The 21,032-nt window shown below is 40.9% G+C and overlaps 1 protein-coding gene across 2 annotated transcripts in view; it reads left to right on the forward strand.

The window, feature by feature from the left end:
* The window catches only part of KIN (Kin17 DNA and RNA binding protein), a 33,858-nt gene extending 17,657 nt beyond the window's left edge, over positions 1-16,201 (forward strand). For both annotated transcript variants that reach the window (XM_036341588.1, XM_036341598.1), the window contains 5 exons: positions 2,783-2,833; positions 6,382-6,450; positions 7,248-7,347; positions 11,851-11,951; positions 15,874-16,201. In XM_036341588.1, coding sequence (XP_036197481.1) covers positions 2,783-2,833; positions 6,382-6,450; positions 7,248-7,347; positions 11,851-11,951; positions 15,874-15,936 — 384 coding nt within the window. In that variant the 3' untranslated portion in view covers positions 15,937-16,201. The remainder of the gene's footprint in view (positions 1-2,782; positions 2,834-6,381; positions 6,451-7,247; positions 7,348-11,850; positions 11,952-15,873) is intronic.
* The last annotated feature ends 4,831 nt before the right edge of the window (positions 16,202-21,032 follow it).

A 21,032-nucleotide genomic window follows, 5' to 3' on the forward strand; every position in this document is an offset into this window, starting at 1 on the left:
TCCTTTGTTAAATTTATTCCTAGGTATCTTAATTTTTTTGTTGCAATGGTAAATGGGATTTTTTTTTTTAGTTTCTCTTCCTGTGAGTTCATTATTTGTGTATAAAAAAAGCCATAGATTTCTGGGTGTTAATTTGTATCCTGCTACATTGCCGAATTCATTTGTTAAGTCTAGTAGTTTTTTGATGGAGCCTTTGGAGTTTCCTATGTACAATATCATGTCATCTGCAAATAATGACAATTTTACTTTTTTTCCAATTTGGATGCCTTTTATTTCTTCTTGTCTGATCTCAATGGCTAATACTTCCAGTACTATGTCGAACAGGAGTGGTGAAAGCAGGCATCCCTATCTTGTTCCTGTTCTTAGGGGAAATGGTTTTAGTTTTCGCCCATTGAGTATGATGTTGGCTGTGGGTTTGTCATATAAGACTTTTGTTATATTGAGGTATGATCCCTTTATTCTCACTTTGCTGAGAGTTTTTATCAGGAAAGGGTGCTGGATTTTGTCAAGTGCCTTTTCTGCATCAATTGTGATATGGTTATGTGATTTTTGCCTCTCAATTTATTTATATGATGTATCACGTTCATTGATTTGTGGATATTGTACCAGCCTTGCATCCCTGGAATAAATCCCACTTGGTCATGGTGTATGATCTTTTTAATGTACCAGTAATGCTGGATCTGATTTGCTAAAATTTTGTTGAGGATTTTAGCATCTATCTTCATCAGGGATATTGGCCTGTAATTCTCTTTCTCTGTAGTGTCTTTATCTGGTTTTGGAATTCGGGTGATGCTGGCTTCATAGAAAGAACTAGGAAGTGTGCCTTCCTCTTGAATTTTTTGGTGAGCCTGGCTAGAGGTTCGTCTGTTTTGTTTATCCTTTCAACTCTTGGTTTCGTTGACCTTGTATTGTGTTTTTGTTGTTGTTGTTTTTTAGTGGGGTTTTTTTTGGTCTCTATGTCATTTATTTCTGCTCTGATCTTTATTATCTCCTTCCATCTGCTCACTCTGAGCTTCTCTTGTTGCTCTCTTTCTAATTCTTTAAGTTGTAAAGTTAGATAATTTATTACCAGTTTTTCTTGTTTTTTGAGGTAGGCCTGTAATGCTATGAACTTCCCTCTCAGGACTGCTTTCACTGTGTCCCATAGGTTTTGGATTGTTGTGTTTTCATTGTCATTCGTTTCCAGGATATTTTTAATTTCTTCTTTGATCTATTTGGTAACCCAATCATTGTGTAATAGCATGCTATTCAGCCTACAAGTGTTTGAATTTTTTTGTGTGTGGTTTTTTTTTGCTTTTTGTTTTTTTTGTAGTTGATTTCTAATATTATGCCATTGTGGTCTGAGAAGATGCTTTTTTTTTTTTAATATATATTTTATTGATTTTTTACAGAGAGGAAGGGAGAGAGATAGAGAGTTAGAAACATCGATGAGAGAGAAACATCGATCAGCTGCCTCCTGCACACCCCCTACTCAGGATGTGCTCGCAACCAAGGTACATGCCCTTGACCAGAATTGAGCCTGGGACCCTCTATCCACTGAGCCAAACCAGTTAGGGCCTGAGAAGATGCTTGATATGATTTCAGTCTTCTTGAATTTGGAGAGACTTTGCCTGTGATCCAATATGTGGTCTATCTTTGAAAATGTCCCATGTACACTTAAGAAGCATGTGTATTCTGTAGCTTTGGGTGAAATGTTCTGAAGATGTCAATTAAGTCCATCTAATCTAGTGAGTCACGTAGAATTGCTGTTTCTTTACTGATTTTTTTGCCTAGAGGATTTATCTAGTGATGTCAGTGGGGTATTAAAGTCCCCTACTATGATTGTATCGCTGTCGATCTCTCCCTTGTTACCTTCCAGAAGTTTTTTATGGATTTGGGTGCTCCTGCATTGGGTGCATATGTATTTACCAGAGTCATATCCTCTTGTTGTATCAATCCCTTAAGTATTATGAAGTAGGCCTTTTGTTCTTTCCATCACCCTTTTATGTACATCTCTCTTGATTGTATGTTTCTTCCCCTCCATTTACAAGCTTTATTATCCTTATCAAACAGAGAAGCTCCTTTTTACCATAAGACTGTGTACCTAACTGTGCTGTGTTAAATTGGTCTGTACGTGTTGTTTTTGCCACATGAAAACATTGCCTGTTTTCTAGTTCATGACAGTCACATGGGAGGAAGCAGGGCGCTATAAAGTTAAAAAATGTGCACATGCTAGGTTAGGAAAAAGGAGCCTAGATGCAGAGCCTAGTGGGCAGTACTGTAGCGCTGTCAGATTGCCTTGCAATATTGCCTGAGCAGAGGTTGCTTGTATTTATTTTCTTGGTCAATTGGGAGCTTTATGACATATTATTTTTAAACCAAGGGGTTTTTTTGTTTTTGTTTTTTTGTTTTTATATTTTTATTGATTTCAGAGAGGAAGGAAGAGGGAGAGAGAGATAGAAACATCAATGATGAGAGAGAATCATCGATTGGCTGCTTCCTGCACGCCCCACACTGGGGATCGAGCCCACAACCCGGGCACGTGCCCCTGACTGGAATCGAACCTGGGACCCCTCAGTCCGCAGGCTGATGCTCCATCCACCGAGCCAAACTGCCCAGGGCTAAACCAAGTTTTTAAAAAAGATCAAAACTAATTGTAAAAACATGTTACATGCAAATTACATTATTGATCTTCTGAGAAGTGTGTGTTTTCTGTTGTTCTTTTGCTAAATAGAATGTTATTCATACAAATTGAGGATTTTAAAGAGATTTTTTTTTTGTAATTGTCTTGTGTGTTCTACAGATTGAAGAGGAAAAGAAAAGAGCTGCCCGAACAGACTACTGGCTACAGCCTGTACGTATTCAGTTGGAGTGTCTTAAGTTCTAAATGTAATTTCAAGTGAATGATTTAAATAGTATTTGGTATAAATGACTAAATTTCTCAACTGTATATATACTACATAGATAGATATAACTTCAGTAAGTTTTATTTCTACATATTTGATCTTTAATTATTGGTTGCACCTGTATTGGAGGGTTACTTCATTGTTTTTTTTTTGTTTGTTTTTTTTTTAAATATATATTTTATTGATTTTCCACAGAGAGGAAGGGAGAGAGACAGAGAGCTAGAAACATCGATGAGAGAGAAACATCGATCAGCTGCCTCCTGCACATCTCCTACTGGGGATGTGCCCGCAACCCAGGTACATGCCCTTGACCGGAATCGAACCTGGGACCCTTCAGTCCGCAGGCCGACGCTCTATCCACTGAGCCAAACCGGTTTCGGCTACTTCATTGTTTATTAGTCTGGTAATATTCCTTGAGTTTAATGCCAAACTTGTTTATGGCACCTTGAATTTAAGCCTGGAATTATTTTCCATTTTTGCCGTAAAACAAAAGATTGTAGTTTCAGAAATGGAATGAAATAGAATTGTAAATGCAAAAGTACTTGTTTTCAACTTACATCTTATTGAACTTAGGATACCCATTTACATACTTTATACAAAAATAAAAAAGTTTTAATTTTACAAGGAAAGACTTGTATTTTGTTGCTTACTTATTATTGCTTATTATTTTAAGATAATTTTATAACAATTTATAAACATTTGAATAATTTTTAAATTGTTATTGATTGATGCTCTGTTTTGAACTTACTGAGATGTGGAGTTCCCATAAAACCTTCAGAGTGCCTTCGTTATTCTTAAAGAAGTTGGTTTGGTCAATAACAGGAGAGTGAAAAGTACTGTGCTATTTAGAGAATTTTTGATTTGAAAAATAAGAGTAGTAATAACCTCAGAGGTCAAGAAGTTCAAAGTTCTGATTCAAATCTTCATAGTCATTGTCTCACTGGCTTGGAAATAATTTAGCTTCCATGATTTACTTTATATTTGTATGTAATGGGAAACATTTCTACCTTAGGATCACATGACAGGTGATGAAATAAGTTATTTAATACAAAAATACTGTTAAATATAAAATACTTATTTTAGATAAATTATTGTAGTTAATTCTCATATAAGCCTTATAAGGTAATTATTGTTATTCTAATTTTGTAGGTGAGGAAACTGAGGCATAAAGTATTTGAGTAATTTCCTCAGGGTCATTTAGGAAGTAGTGAGCCAGGATTTTCCTGGCAATCTGATTCAGTGGGTTGTATTCTCAACTAGTAAATAGTACTGTTTCCTGGAAAACTTTAGTCAGCCTGACTTTGTCTCTGAGTAGAATTTGGGTCAAGATTATTAGTAAAGGAAGGACCTGTAGGGAAGAGACCATCCATTAATTACATTAGTTTCCCCTGTTAAAGTAGCTAGGATTTGAACATTTATGAAAATGTAATCAAGAATTGTGATTAAATGCCCTTGCTGATTTGGCTCAGTAGATAGAACATCAGTCTGTGGACTGAAGGTCCCAGGTCCAATTCCAGTTAAGGGCACATGCCTGGGTTGTGGGCTCAATCCCCAGTGGGGGGCATGCAGGAGACAGCCAATCAATGATTCTCTCTCATCATTGATTCTATCTTTCTATCCCTCTCCCTTCCTCTCTGAAATCAATAAAAATGTTTTTTTTTAAAGAATTGTGATAAAGCAGTAGTTAATTCTTAACCATGAGTGATTAAGAAAGTTTTTATCCTATGCTTATAGTACCTCCGTCTCTATAATAGCAAACATCATAGAACAGTTTATCACATGCACTTGTCCTCTGGACAGAAGCTTAGGCTACAGTAAGCCATGGGATTTCAAAATACACCTGATTCAGTATTCCCACCATCCAGTGTCCTGGTGTGAAATGCACATTTCACTAACCTCCCAGGTGAATCTTATATGTACCCTTGGTTAAGAACCATTGTTTTAAAGGAAAAAGAAAACAAACTAAAAGAAAAAAGGCAAAACATTCCAAATATTACTTAGTCTAAAAATTCTCTTCCTATTGACAAAACTTAAATTTTATTTTTTGTTATTAATTTTCTCATATTGTAAATTATTGAGCTTTTCTGCATAGTTCCTTTGACAGAGTGTTACATTAAAAATGAGAATGACTCAGTGTGTTTCTTATTTTGAAAAGGGCATTATCTTTATTAAAATAGCTAGCAGTCCACAGAGATAGATTGGAGAACTTCATTTTTTGAACTCAGAAAAGAAGGGTTTGGACCGATCTATTGCAAGCAAGTGTCATTAAGTCCAATGATGTAATGAACTGCCTTTAAATGAAGGCCTTAGAGAGATTTAGATTTAGCCCAGAATTCTCTGGCTGAATCAGAGAAGCTGTTTTGATGGGTTTCATTTAGAAAGTCTTAGTAAAACAAAAGCTTAAGAGTCTTCTCTGCTTTTCTTTTTTTTTTTTTTTTCTCTGAAGTCTTCTCTCTTTTTCTTCTTTTTTTCAAGTCTTCTCTTAAACATGTCTTCCTACTATTAAATATCATCCCCCAAGGTCCTTACTGAATTTTTGTTCATACAGTTTTTAGTATGGTTTAGTGAAGTATTCATGACCATCTACAGGGGTGGGGAACGTCTGGCCTGCAGGCCATATAAGTCCTGAGAAATTAAGTAAGGCCAAGGCATTACAAGTGAGTTAATTAAATGTTTGACCAAATATAGCAGGCTAATTTTTAAGTTGATAATTTTGTATAGCCCTCGAATGATGTTATAAATATCCAGTGGCCCTTCACAGAAAAAAGGTTCCCCATCCCTGATCTAGTACCTCTGTTATTGTTAATTGAAGTAGCAAATGTAGAATCACTGTAGTGAATATAGCAATAAGTTAGATGGTTTAATTTCCATTATCAGCCATTACACAGCTAATCCACACCAGGAAACAACAATGAAGAAGCAAACTCTGAATGCATTAATATTAAATAAACCCAGATTTCTCTCACATTTGAGAATTAGACCAGTACTTTTAGCTGGAGCTAATGTTGGAGGAATCTCATCTGTATCAAAAATTGAAAGCAACATAATGAGAAAAGAACACTGAAAACAGTGTCATGTCCTGAGGATTCCCAGTGAGACTCTTGCCATCTGCATTTTATATCAATAGTGAATACTACAGTATAACATCCTTAACACTTTTCACTTCTTTAAGTGGATAGAGAGAAAGAAGCTGTTTATGAAGGACATGAGTTAATAGAGTTGAGGTTTATAGATAAAAGTCCTAGATTTCAAGAAATCTTTACTATGGAAATCAGCCATTAGATATATATTTTTCCTCTTGGTTGCTGTATTTAATAAAAAGAGAAAGAAGGAATGAAAGATTACTAAGGAAGTGCCATTGTTGGTAAGGCTTACAACTCCAAATTTTATTATTTAGCAGAGCAGTCACATTTTATGATGATTTTTGGTGAACACAGTTTAAAATGAAGGAGTAAAACAGAAAAATAATTTGTCTTTCCTTTTTTGTTATTTTTAGGAAATAATTGTGAAAATTATAACCAAAAGACTTGGAGAGAAATATCATAAGAAAAAAGGCATTGTTAAGGTAAGAACATGAAGTTAAAAATGAAATTTGTGAAAGGAGTTGTGGGTGACTAGGTAAATCCATTTTGATACTCCTTAAAAATCAATTCCTAGTAGCAGAAAGCAAATGTCTAAGGTACTTGATGGTTCTATAAAAGGAAAGATGAATTCATAATCATTGGAGAAATAATTCATTTTCAACCATTGTTTATACTTAATCTCTGTTTGCTTTCTTACTGGAGCAAATAGTATGTATCAGATCCCATTGGCACCTCTTAGACTCAGTGTGCACACCTTGCTAGTCAGTAAAATGCATTCTCTTTGATGATGATGGGCAATATAATTGTGCCCCCAGAGTTCCAAGGAGTCCTCTCGTGTGTTTTGCCCTAAGAGAGTATCTTTTGACTGCTCTAGGATTTTAAAACTTAATAATCAACATTCCAGTCCTTTCTTCCCTTTTGTTTTTCCTAAATATAGCTCATTTCAGCACCCAGCCTGTGCATGCATAAATTGCCTTTCCACTGTCCTTGAAGCTAGGTGAAATTATCCCTCTCACTATATTTCTTAAAATCTTATTCTGAGATCACCAGCTTTTATTCTTTCCAGATGAAAACCTTAACCTAACCTTTGAATTGAATTCTTTATTAAGAACCATAGACTAAGAAATAGTAAATGGTTTCTAGAAAATAGTGTTGTTTATAGAAGGAATTACTCTTTTGATTGGAATTTCATTTTTTATTTTATTTCTGTGGGTTGTTTTTTTTTAATTTGTGTTCCACATATCTCTTCTATTATAAAAGTGTTGATTTTACATGACAGGAAGTAATTGACAAATATACAGCTGTTGTAAAGATGATTGACTCTGGAGACAAGCTGAAACTTGACCAGACTCATTTAGAAACAGTAATTCCAGCACCAGGTAAATCTTTTTGCAGACTGTTTAATGCATATGCCATCAACATGAGTGATTCTGTTCATTAAACCAGTTTTTTGATATTACTTGATAGTTTTAGATACAAGTTTCCTTTTTAGAAATACTATATAACTGCTAACATATATAACTGATTCTGTTTGACTTGGTGATACGGTTAGTTTTCCAGTTTTCTGAGAAAGCTTTTTGTATCATGAACAAGTTTTCCCTTCCTGGATTTTTTCCCCCCAGAAGCAAAACACAGACATGTCTAGAGAAATTCAATCATATTAGAGTTATCCTATCTAATAAAAGAGAGACATGGTAATTGGCATACTACGACCGCTACCCTTCCCATTGGCTAATCAGGGCAATATGCAAATTAACTGCCAGCCAAGATGGCGGCCGGCAGCCAGGCAGCTTGAAACTAACATGAGGCTTGCTGCTTCAGTGACGGAGGACTCCAGCATTCCCCGCCTGCCGCTGCAGGCCTCTGAGCTGCAACTCTAAGCAACTATGCAACAAATATAGAAGCTAAACAAAACCCCAGAAACCTGCTTTAGTCCCCGGGCTTCAGCCAGCAGGATCACAACATTATAAGCAAAGGCCAGAAACCTACGTTCAGCAGCGGAGGCCTAAGAGCTGGAGCCAAGCCTCAAAGCTAAAGCTGGCCCAGAATTAAAAAAAAGAAAAGAAAAAAAGGAGCGGTTGGGAGCTTCAGTCACCCCCAGCCTGAAAACAGCCCTCAGCCCCCCACCCAGACTGGCCAGGCACCCCAATGGGGACCCCCACCCTGAAGGGTGTGTGACCAGCTGCAAACAGCCATCATCCCCTCACCCAGGCTGGCCAGGCACCCCAGTGGGGACCCCCACCCTGATCCAGGACACCCTTCAGGGCAAACCAGCCGGCACCCACCCGTGCACCAGGCCTCTACCCTATATAGTAAAGGGGTAATATGCCTCCCAGCACCGGGATGAGTGGAGCCGTGAGGTCTCCCGGCACCAGGACCAGTGTGACGGGGCAGCGCCCAAACCCCCTGATCACCCTGCGGCTCTGTGTGTGACAGGGGGCGGGGCCACAACCTCCCTATCCACCCTGCTCTGTTCGTGACAGGAGAAGGCGCCCCAACCCCCTGATCAGCCCTGCTCTGTGCCTGATAGGGGGGAGCTCCCCAACCCCCTGATCTCCCTGTGGCTCTGTGTGTGACAGGGTGCGGCGCCCCAACCCCCTGATCGGCCCTGCTCTGTGTGTGACAGGGTGTGGCGCTCCAACCCCCCCCCCCCACACACACACACACGGGCCCTGCTCTGTGTGTGACGGGGTAGAGCCATAACCTCCCCATCAGCCCTGCCCTGAGTGTGAGAGTGGCGGCGCCCCAACCCCCTGATCGGCCCTGCTCTGTGGGTGATAGAGGGTAGCGCCCCAACCCCCTGATGGGCCCCGCTCTGTGCGTGACAGGGGGCAGCGCCCCAACCCCCTGATTGGCCCTGCTGTGTGCGTGACAGGGTACAGAGCCCCAACCCCCCTGATGGGCCCTGCTCTGAGTGACAGGGGGAAGTGCCCCAACCCCCTGATTGGCCCTGCTCTGTGCGTGACAGGGGGTGGCGCCGCAACCTGCCCATCGACCCTGCCTTGAGTGTGACAGAGGACGGTGCCCTAACCCCCCAATCGGCCCTACCCTGAGCGTGACTGAGGGTGGCATCACAACCTCCCGATCGCCCTGCTCTGTGCATGAAAGGGGGCGGTGCCCCAACTCCCCAATCGGCCCTGCTCTGAGTCCGACCAGGGCCTGCACCTAGGGATTGGGCCTGCCCTCTGCCACCCGGGAGCAGGCCTAAGCCAGCAGGTCTTTATCTCCCGAGGGGTCCCAGACTGTGAGAGGGCACAGGCTGGGCTGAGGGACTCCCCTCCCCCCCGAGTGCACAAATTTTTGTGCACCGGGCCTCTAGTCCTATATAATAAAAGAGGGATATGCTAATTAGCCCTGATATGCTAATTAGTCTTGACCAGTATGGAAATTGACCATCATTGCAACACACAAGATGGCCAGCAGGGGAGGGAAGTTGGGGGGAACTAGGCCTGCAGGGGAGGGCCATTGTGGGGGACAAGGCCTGCAGGTGAGGGCAGTTGGGGCTGGCCAGGCCTACATTGGAGGGCAGTTGGGGAGGGGACCAGGCCTGCAGGGGAACAATTAGGTGTCGATCAGGCTGGCAGGGGAACAGTTAGGGGGTGATCAGGCTGGCAGGCAGAAGTAGTTAGGGACAATGAGGTAGGTAGGCAGGTGAGTGGTTGGGAGCCAGCAGTCCTGGATTGTGAGAGAGATTCCAGATTGGAGAGGGTGCAGGCTGGGCAGAGGGACACCCGCCCCCCCCTCCCCAGTGCATGAATTTCATGCACTGGGCCTCTAGTCTATATATATAAAAGCCTAAGTGACCGAATAACTGAATGACTAAACGACCAGCCGCTGTGATGTGCACTGACCACCAGGGGGTAGATGCTCAATTCAGGAGCTGCCCCCTGGTGGTCAGTGTGCTCACACAGCGGGAGCGCCGCTCAGCTGACCATTGGGCACCAGATGCAGGGCTCACAGCTGGTAAGCACTGCTGCAAGCCTCTTTAGACCCAGACTTCCTGGGCATGAGCCTGTGGCAGGTGCAGCAGGGCCGGGATGAGCCGGGGACTGGGGGGAAACCCCACCAGTGCACAAATCCATGCATCAGGCCTCTTGGTTATTAATATACTAGTGGCCTGGTGCACGAAATTTGTGCAGGGGGGGCTTGGTGTCCCTCAGTCTGGCCTGTACCCTTTCCAATCTGGGACCCCTTGGGGGATGTCCAGCTTCCGGTTTAGCAGGATCAGGCCTAAACCAGCAGTCAGACATCCCTCTCACAGTCCAGGACCACTGGCTCCTAACCGCTCGCCTGCCTGCCAGCCTGATCACCCCCTAACTGCTCCCCTGCCAGCCTGATTCTCACCTAGCTGCTCCCCTGCCGGCCTGATCGCCCACAACTGCCCTTCCCTGCCGCGACCTGCCTCCTCTGCACGAGGCGGCGGAGACTCCAGGACTGGCCTCCTCCGCACCGCAGAGCCGCAGGACCCCCAGGTCTCACCGCACGGAGTGGCCACTGGGCCCCACCTCCACTGTGCACGTGGCCATCTTTTGACAACCATCTTGTGACGATATCGTGCATGAGGGCCACCTAGGCTTTTTTTTTTTAAGGGTTTCCACCTTTATTGTCGAAGGTATTACATATGCCCCTCCTCCCCCCTTGGCCCCTCAGCCCGCCCCGCCTTCCCCACCGTTTCCCAAGTCCATGGCGGTGCCAAGTCCACCTAGGCTTTTATTAGTGTAGATATATTTAGCTACCTGAAATAGTAAAGTAAAAGTTATTATGATTTTGCTTTCTGTTTTCTTTAGTGATCTTTTGTTTTTTTTATTGTCTAAAGTTTTACATATGTCTCCTTCTTCCCCAATTTGACACCCCCTTCCCTGCCATTCCCACCCCGGTTAAGCCCCCACCACCCCAGTGTCTGTGTCCATTGGTTATGCTAATATGCATGCATACAAGTCCTTTTCTTTAATGATCTTGATCATTTGGGAACTAACACAGTGTCCAGTGTTGATGCCGTTTGGTCAGGTTGTTTGCCTCTGATCCACTTTCTTCATAATGATATCATTGCTGGCGCAGTGATCATGTTAGTCTCTAAAACTTCACTGATCAGATCCTTTATTTAACTTTCCCTCTAAAATAAAAACTCACTTAATGGATTAAATGTTTTTTTCTAATAAACTGAACCTTTAGAAAGTATACAATTTGATAACTCTTAACATGTGAATACTCTCATGAAACCATCCCTATAATCCAGATAATGAATGTTTTATCACCCCCCCCCCCACTCCCCAATTTTTCTTTTTCCTTTATAATCTTCTCATTCCCTCCCACTCCTCTTGTCTCCCATCTCCCACCCCCCCTCCCCCGGCAACCATCAATCTGCTGTTACTGCTGTTTATGTACGCATTCATCTGTTGATAGACATTTGGGTTATTTATAATTTTTGGTTATTACAAATAAAATGCTGTGAACGTTCACATACAAGTCTTTGTATGGACATATGATTGCTTTGGCTTAGTCACATCAGGCATATATTTTAACTTTAATGTAACTGCTAAGCCATCTTTAAAAAGATGAATTAAAGGAAACAAATTTTTTGTGATTACTTATGGACTCAGCATTTCCTCCAAACACCGTATACACCATGCAATCTAAAATCAAAACATATTCCTTCAACAAATAAGTGAAAAAAATGAGGAGTCATAATGTGATAGTAATTAAAGTATCTAAAAACTATACTTTAGAATATTACAGAATTCTTAAATGATTAAGAACTTCTAAGAGAATGGTTTTATTTTTCGTTATGCTCATTCAGTGTAATTGCATTTTGCTGTGACAAAAGTAGAAGAAAGAAGTGGGCATTCTTTTTGCATTCAGTGTTATATTCGTTTCTGTTGTAGGAAAAAGAATTCTTGTTTTAAATGGAGGCTACAGAGGCAATGAAGGTACCTTAGAATCCATCAATGAGAAGACATTTTCAGCTACTATAGTCATTGAAACTGTAAGTATGTTTACACAAAGACAGAAATTTCAAAATGCTTTAAAAATATGTCATAGTTCTTTCTCATTGGATTGGTCTTTGTTTCATTTTAGAGTTTGGGTTTTTTGTTCACCTTCTCTCCTGTTTAGAAATCTGTAAGCTTATTTTCTCTATTGACTGTACCATTGCTAAAGCATTTCATTTTCTGATTCCCAAAGAAATGCCTATGTGTCTTGGTCCATTCTGGCTACTGTAACAAATACCACTGACTGGGTGAATTATAAACAACATATATGTATTTCTCACAAGTCTAAGGGCTAGAAGACCAAGACCAAGGCACTGGCCAATTTTGTGTCTGGTGAGGGCCTGCTTCCTTTTCATGTCTTTACATGTTGGAAGGAATAAGAGAACTCTCTGGAGTCCCTTTATAGGGGTACTAATCCATTCACGGGGACTTCGCCTCCGTGATCTCAAAGGCCCCATCTCCAAACATCATTACATTGGGTATCAGGTTGCAACATAGGAAGTTTGGGTGGGACACATTCAGTCAATAGTAATACTCATATAAAACCTGAAAAATACAATTTAATATAAATAAAATTTTAAATTACTCATAATCACCCAACCAAATGATAATTCCCATTAATATTTTAATCTGTTCCTTTCCAGTCTTTATATTTTATAAAACTGTCTACATAATATGTACAATTTCATAATCTGACTTTTTTCTCTCACATCTACACTAATAAAAGACAAACATGCAAATTGACTGTGCCTTCGCCACGCCTTAAGCCATGCCCAGCAGCTAATCAGAGCAACTATATGCAAATTAACCCAACCAAGATGGCGGCTGGCAGCCACGGAGCTGAAGCGAGCAGGAGGCTTGGTTTCTCCAGTGATGGAGGAAGCCAAGCTTCCCGCCTGCCCCTGCCAATTCTGAGCTCCACTCAAAACAACAAAGTTTCAATTATAGAAGATAAATAAACCCCAGATACCTGCTTTCAGCGGGCTGTGGCCACGGAGCTGGAGCCTTGGGTTGCCCCCGGCGATGGAGGAAGCCAAGCTTCCCTCCCGCCCGCCCTGTCCAGCTCTGAGCTCTACTCCAGGCTACAAAGTTTCAATTATAGAAGGTAAATAAATCCCAGATTAAAAAAAAAAAAAGAAAGAAAGAAAGGAGAGGCTGGGAGCTTCTGTTGCAGAGGGGCTTGGCCAGCCTGAAAACGGTCCTCAGCCTCTCACCCAGACTGGCCAGGCACCCCAGTGGGGGCCCCACACCCTAAAGGGAGTGAGGCCAGCCTGAAAACAGCCATCAGTCCCTCACCCAGGCTGGCCAAACCTCCATGGGGTGAGGGTCCCTATTGGGGGGGTGGGGGTGGGGGCTTGACCAGCCTGCAGACAGCCATCAGCCCCTCACCCAGGCTGGCCAGGCACCCCAGTAGAAACCCCCACCCTGAAGGGGGTGTGACCAGCCTGCAAACAGCCATCAGCCCCTCACCCAGGCTGGCCAGGCACTACAGCAGGACACCCTTCAGGGAAAACCATCCGGCCCCCACCCATGCACCAGGCCTCTATCCTATATAATAAAAGGATAATATGCAAATTGACCCTAACAGCAGAACGTCTGGGAATGACTGGCACTATGACACACACTGACCGCCAGGGGCCAGATGCTCAATGCAGGAGCTGCCCCCTGGTGGTCAGTGCGCTCCCACAGGGGGAACTCTGCTCAGCCACAAGCCAGGCCGACAGCTGCCAGTACAGCGGTGGTGGTGGGAGCCTCTCCCGCCTCCTCAGCAGCGCTAAGGATGTCCGACTGCAGCTTAGGCCTGCTCCCCCCCGGGGAGCGGGGGGATGTCCGACTGCAGCTTAGGCCTGCTCCCCCCCGGGGAGCGGGCCTATGCCAGCAGGTGGTCATCCCCCGAGGGGTCCCAGACTGCGAGAGGGCACAGGCCGGGCTGAGGGACTCCCCTGAGTGCACAAATTTTTGTGCACTCTAGTCTAATATAAAATTCAATTTGGCATGGTATAATTAGTGGGGAATGTGTAGTCATAATTAATGGGGGAAAAGTCACAGAGATCAATTTTTTAAAATGTCCTTGTATAAAGGATTTAAGGTATCAAAAATCAATACAATAATTAATTTAAAGAAATCTGACATACAAAAATTGCTTATTGATTTAGAATTGATAGTTTAGTGATAGGTCTGTGCATGAGACAAAGGGAGACTTAAGTTGTCTGAAGGAGGAAAGATCTGAAACATGCTTTGTCCTAACTGGCTAATTCTTTTTAAAATCTGATCTATGTATTATATATCTTTATTTCCTTTTTCTCTAGTACAGCAAGTGTTAATATTTTAGGAGGATAATAAACCCCGGGTCTATTATCTGATAAAAGTTCTGAACTCCATCAACAATTGCATATAACTGCCAAATTTTATGTTTGTTGTCTGAAGGAATTCATAGGCTCCTACCCCATTATTGACTGGCTAGAGAATATTTGTCTCAGGAATGTTTTCTGGAAAAAGCATCTCCTTATTTGAGAGAAATCACATTTTAAGTAGTTTAAGCTTTTTTTTTCTTGTTCCTGACAATACTAACCTAGAACCTGTCACTATGTTAAATTAGAGAGGTGGGGGAGGAAAAGGGAGTATGATCTTCCACTGAGGACTTTATCAATCTTTTTAAGAGTAAGTTTTTCTCTCTGGCTCAATCAAGTATAAGGTTATGGGAAATCTTATATTTCCGTGGCAGTTTAATCCTCTTCTACTTTTTAATTTCATAATACTACCCAATTTAGGTCCTGCTTCATGTTTTCATCTGAGGGAAATACAAAACATCTAATTACCATGGAGGATATTCGAGGTTCCATCTGAATACCTTTGGTTTATAGTTTGTTTGATTTTTAAGAAGTACTTTCTTCCCTCCCTCACTTTAAACCCCACAGTTTCACCTACCTTTCTCATGCTTTAATTGCTTACAGAGCTGTACTGAGATAAAACCTGTGAGGAAATCCATATAATAAAAAGCCTTTCTAATTAATTGCAAAGCAGCACTTACTTTTGGAAGAGGAAAACCACTATAATAGGCCTATTATTACTTCCCTAGATAAAAGGCACAAAATGGTTTAGGCACTTGCTGAGGATGGGATTTGAACTTGAGCAGTCTGGGTCCAGAGTCCATATTCTTAGCTCCCAGGTTGACAGTTTTTATGACTGGCACTTTCATTATCTAGTTTTCCCCTTCCCTTTTTACTAGTAGTTGGATATGAAGAGAAGATGAAAATATACAAACCTGTTTGAGTATCTGTATTGCTTAAAATAGTGATATCTGCTATAAAATAAACCACCTTCAAATTGATAATGGAACCAATATTATAAAAGTTTTACTTTTCATTCTAAAAGTCCAAAATAGGTTTTCTTGATCATGGAACAGCTCTTTTCTGAAGGGTGATTTATGAGCCACAACCCTTCTAACTTGTGACTTTACCGTCTTCAGTAATTGGCTTTTTATAGTTGAGTTTGCTTCAGGCAGACCAAGGAGAGCATTGGATTGCAGGTGGAAGGTAGCCTGGCCTGGGCCTGGAAATGGCAGGCATCACTTATGTTCACTTGCGTGGGCTGGAGGTCCACCTTATGGCCACACCTAACCATACGGGGAGCTAGGACATCTCCCTATCCAGGAGGCAGATACGGAACAGCTAGCAGATGCTGCCACAGTATCTAGTGATAACATGTTTCAAATATCTTTGAAGAAAATTACGGTAATTTCTTAATGAGCATGCCATAGAATGTTTTAAAAGTTCATAGACATACAGAAATATTAGCTACTTTAATTGTATTTTAGGGAAATGGAAAAGGCAAATTTGTATTCCTTAGTGTAGTGTCATTTTCATGTCTTTTAAGTACATGTGTGTTTTTAACCTTTTCTTCAATTTTCATTTATAGGGCCCTTTAAAAGGACGCAGAGTTGAAGGAATTCAATATGAAGACATTTCTAAACTTGCTTGAGTTTGAAAATTTGTGAACATATTAAAATACTAAAGCATCAAATTGGTGTTCGCCAAGGCATTATGAGACTCTACTGTGTTAGGGTATTTCTTTTATATGCAACAAAGGATTTCTGTAAATATTATTGTATAGTTGTTTAGCTAAACTTGTAGGAAATCTAATTATGTCTTATGAAATATCAAACTATGTAAATTTGTTCTTATTTTTGTTTTCTTTATATTTCCCTGATTTTTAAAATTTGCATTAAAAGAATATTATTGTAAAATGTTTTATATAAGGCAATTTAAAATCATAATTAGAGGAAATTCTTCATATACTTTAAACTTACATTTTTAGTAGTAACATTGAACTATAAATATAATTACATTTTAAAAAGTCAAACTAAATATAGCTTTATTGAGATATTCATACACCATACAATATCACCCATTTAAAGTGTACAATTTCAGTGGTATTTAATATATTTATAGAGTTGTGCAACCATCACCACTATATAATTTTAGAACATTTTCATCACCCCCAAAAGAAATCCTGTACCCATTGTTATTCCCTATTCTCCCTCTTTTTCCAGCACCTGGCAGCCACTAGTCTACTTTCTGTTTCTAAGGATGTGCCTATTCTAGACATCCTATATAATAAAGAGCTAATATGTAAATGGTCATCACGCCCTCACGCCATAATGGCTCAGACACTCAACACTGGGGAGAGAGGGATGGGGACCAGCCAGGCACAAATGATCTCGCAAGAGAGAAATGGGGACCAGCCAGGCTGCGGCCCAGGAGAGGGCAAGCCACCTGTCCGCGGTCCCAGGTCCCAGCAGCTGGGGCTGAGGCCCGGGAAAGGGACAAGCTGCCCACCTCTTGGTCCTGGGTGCCAGCAGCTGCGCCTGTGCCTGTGGCCTGGGAGAGGGACAAGCCGCCCACCCCACGGTCCCTGGCACCAATGGCTGCACTTGTGCCTGCGGCCTGGGTGAAGCCACCCGCCCACGGTCCCCTGCGGTTGCAGCCGGCACGGGCAAAGCCAGCCTGGGTCCTGGGTGCCTGTGAACATCAGGAGGAGGGAATCCTGGGTCCCGGGTGCGGGTCAAGACAGAGGTGGTTAGGGGCAATCAGGCAGGCAGGAAAGCAGTTAGTAGCCAGCAGTCCTGGATTGCAAGAGGCAGTCGGACATCCCTGAGAGGTCCCAAATTGGAGAGGGTGTAGGCCGGGCTGAGGTAACCCCCACCCCCATACACGAGTTTTGTGCACTGGGCCTCTAGTTTCATATAAATAGAATCACACAATATGTGGTATTTTATGACTGGCTTCTTTCACATAGCATAAAGTTTACAAACTTATTTGATATTATGGCGTGTTTCAGTATTCCATGTATGGATATACCACACTTTTTAAATACATTACCAGTTGGTGGACATTTCAGTTGTTTCTACTTTGGGGCTATTTTGAATAATGCTTCTATATTTGTGTATAAGATGCCATGTGAATATTTCAGTTCCTAGGAACAGAGTTGCTGAGTAACATTGTAACTCGAGATACCATGTTTGACTTTTTTTTAAAAAATATATTTTATTGATTTTTTACAGAGAGGAAGGGAGAGAGATAGAGAGTCAGAAACATTGATGAGAGAGAAACATCGATCAGCTGCCTCCTGCACACCCCCCACTGGGGATGTGCCCGTAACCACGGTACATGCCCTTGACCGGAATTGAACCTGGGACCTTTCAGTCCACAGGCCGACGCTCTATCCACTGAGCCAAACCGGTTATGGCCCATGTTTGACATTTTATGGAACTGCCACACTGTTCTAAAATGGCTGTACCATTTTACAATCCCACTGACAATGTTGAACTATACATTTTTAAATAAGTAGAACAGTATGTTATGTAGGGATGCAAAAGACTGAAAACCCACCTCACACTTTCTTATGTACAAAAAAAAAAGGAAATTTATAGTTCACACAACTGAAAAGGAATAGACCCTAGCTTCACGTGCAGCGGGGACTCAGTGTGAACAGCCTTGTAAGGACTGGGTCCCACTGGGTCTTTGGACTCACTTCTGATTGGGATAAGGCTAAAGAGAAGATGCCACTTTTTATGATAGTAACTGATTCTTTGAAACATGTAGAATGATTTGAATAAGACCAGTAAGTACTAAAATAACTCCTGATTCATAGTTCACTTTTATATATATATATATATATATATATATATATATATATTTTATTGATTTTTTACAGAGAGGAAAGGAGAGGGATAGAGAGTTAGAAACATCAATGAGAGAGAAACATTGATCAGCTGCCTCCTGCACACCTCCTACTGGGGATGTGCCCGCAACCAAGGTACATGCTCTTGACCAGAATTGAACCTGGGACCCTTCAGTCTGCAGGCCGATGCTCTATCCACTGAGCCAGACCGGTTAGGGCTTGTAGTTCACTTTTACCATACATTGAGGCACTCTTTAATTTCCCTTTTTGATTTGTTGCTTTGGATAGCCAGGTTCCCAACTCTCAGAAATCTTGTTTAAATTTCAGTATATTAAAAACACAAATTTATGACAGGAATGATCTGAGCCAAGAGTCTGGTTTTCCTGGAACACAGACTTTCATTTTCCTAACAATAAGGCATATATATTTAATTGGTTTAATGGAAACTGTTTAGATTGATATTTAGGAGAAGCTTTGAAGACAGACTGCATAAATGATAAAGATGATTAATATATCTGACAAATACGAGCCCTGTTATACCCCAGGTCTATACAAAATTCAATATTGATTATCAGTGGGTTGCAAGGTGCTCCACAAAATAAACATAATATAGGCAATTGTCAAGTTTTCCTTCATCACCGAAAGCATACTTTCAGAAATTAATCAAGAGATAGACAATTTTTTTTAAATTTCTTTATTGGTTAAGGTATTACAAATGTGTCCTCATCCCCCCATTTAACCCCCCACCTCCCCCCCCACCCCACTTTGGCTCAGTGGATAGAGCGTCAGCCTGCGGACTCAAAGGTTCCAGGTTCAATTCCGGTCAAGGGCATGTACCTTAGTTGCGGGCACATCCCCAGTAGGAGGTGTGCAGGAGGCAGCTAATCGATGTTTCTAACTCTCTATCCCTCTCCCTTCCTCTCTGTAAAAAATCAATAAAATATATTTTTTTTTAAAAAAAGAGAGACAGACAATTTAATAGCTCCTTTCTTTCCAATGATTCCCATTAATTTGGTTTCTTTGGAATTCAAAATTGATTATTCATTTGTAATTCAAAATTAATTATATAGAGAAGGCAGATTTCTGGTCTCAAGGGAAACACATGAACCATATTAATAAAGTTATTTTTACAGGCACTGAATTTCAAAACACCAGCTACTAATAGTTTTGATAATTTGAATAATATGGATTTGATTTTAAATCTAGTTGCTTTTGATAGCATTCTTGTTCAATATCTGCATATAAATATACACCCCAACATTTTCATCATTATTTTAAAAACAACAGCATATTTAAGATACTAGGAATCAAAGTTATCTAAAGGTAAAAGTTTTAAAGTAAAAATTTTTACCAAGTAACAATTATAAGAACCCACTTTTGAAGTCTGCATTGAATATTATCATTTTAATATTAGCATTTTCAAATAGGAAATGGAAAAGATGTAGATTTTTTTTAAAAGCATTTCATAAGTGACCAATTTTTATAGAATAAAACTAAAGGCAATGCCATTTATCTCCTTAGTACTGAGATTAGATTATAGAAATAAGCATATTTGTTTAATACTTTACAGTTATGTCAAAAGATAATTGCTTTTTCAAATATAGGTTGGGTATTGTAGTTTTGTCGACATTCTACAATGAAAAATGATATTTATCAAATTATGGAGAGAAAATTTCATAAAAATACTTTAAAAAATTTTAATGTTTTTTTATCAATTTGTACTCTGAAAATGTGTGCATTTTAGGAATTGATTTTTAAAAGAAAGTTATAAGCAAAGGAAAGCACAAAATTACAATGGGTAATACTTGGACTGTGTCACCGAAATCTGCTATACCAATGCAGTCACCTGATTTCACTTTAAATTTGTTTATTTTGCCTTATAAATGCCATTAGCCTTTTGTTAGGACATAATTTGCTAGTTAATTTATTTTGAAATAAACCTAACCGTATAAGGTTTAAAATTAAATGACATTATTCTTAGGAATTGCTTAAGTACAAATAAAATCAAGGTCTGCAAGGAGCACTGCTAAGGGAGGTTCAGTGTCAAGAATCTATTAAATTTGTGTGGAACTTGTTGCTTCCCAGACAGAGGAGCTTTCAGAGCATTTGGAACGGTGATTCTCACAGAAGTCATAGTAATAATACTGTGTACAATTAGCCATCTGAGATAATGTCCTGGACAATTTTGTTAAAATTTTGTTTTATTGCTTAAAGTATTACAAAGAGTATTACATATGTCTCCGTTTCCCCTCCCTCCCCCGCCCTTGTCCTGAGCAATTTTAAATGAATGAAGAATTTGAGATCAATGAAGTCTCCAAGGTAATCTCAGAATAACGTTAGGGAGGCAGGACTGTTATAGGATTTAATTTAATCAGAAGACACCTACCCAATCCTATTTTATCTTATTTGGAGAAGGGCTGGTTTAACAGAATGAGGCTGGTCAACTAAGGCCTTGTTATGGCTTATTTTATGTGTCAACTTAGGTGGGCCAAGGGGAGCCCAGAGGGTTGGTCAAACATTTTACTGGGTGTGTCTATGAGCATGTTTTGGATGAAATTTACATTTAAAAATGTAGACAGCCCTGGTCAGTGTGGCTCAGTCATTTGAGCATCAGCCTGCGCATCAAAGGGTCATGGGTTCCATTCCTAGTCAAGCGCATGTACCTGGATTGTGGGTTTGATCCCCAGCCTTGGTTGATGGTGTGTGTGAGAGGCAACAACTTGATGTCTCTTTCACATCAATGTTTCTCTCTCTCCCTCCTTCCCTTCCACTCTGGCTTTAAAAAAAAAAATCAGTGGGAACACCCTAGTCCAGTGGTCGGCAAACTGCGGCTCGGCGAACCGCGGCTCGCGAGCCACATGAGGCTCTTTGGCCCCTTCAGTGTGGCTCTTCCA

This window comes from Myotis myotis, unplaced genomic scaffold (assembly GCF_014108235.1).
Source record: "Myotis myotis isolate mMyoMyo1 unplaced genomic scaffold, mMyoMyo1.p scaffold_m19_p_1, whole genome shotgun sequence".
NCBI classification, from domain to species: Eukaryota; Metazoa; Chordata; class Mammalia; order Chiroptera; family Vespertilionidae; genus Myotis; species Myotis myotis.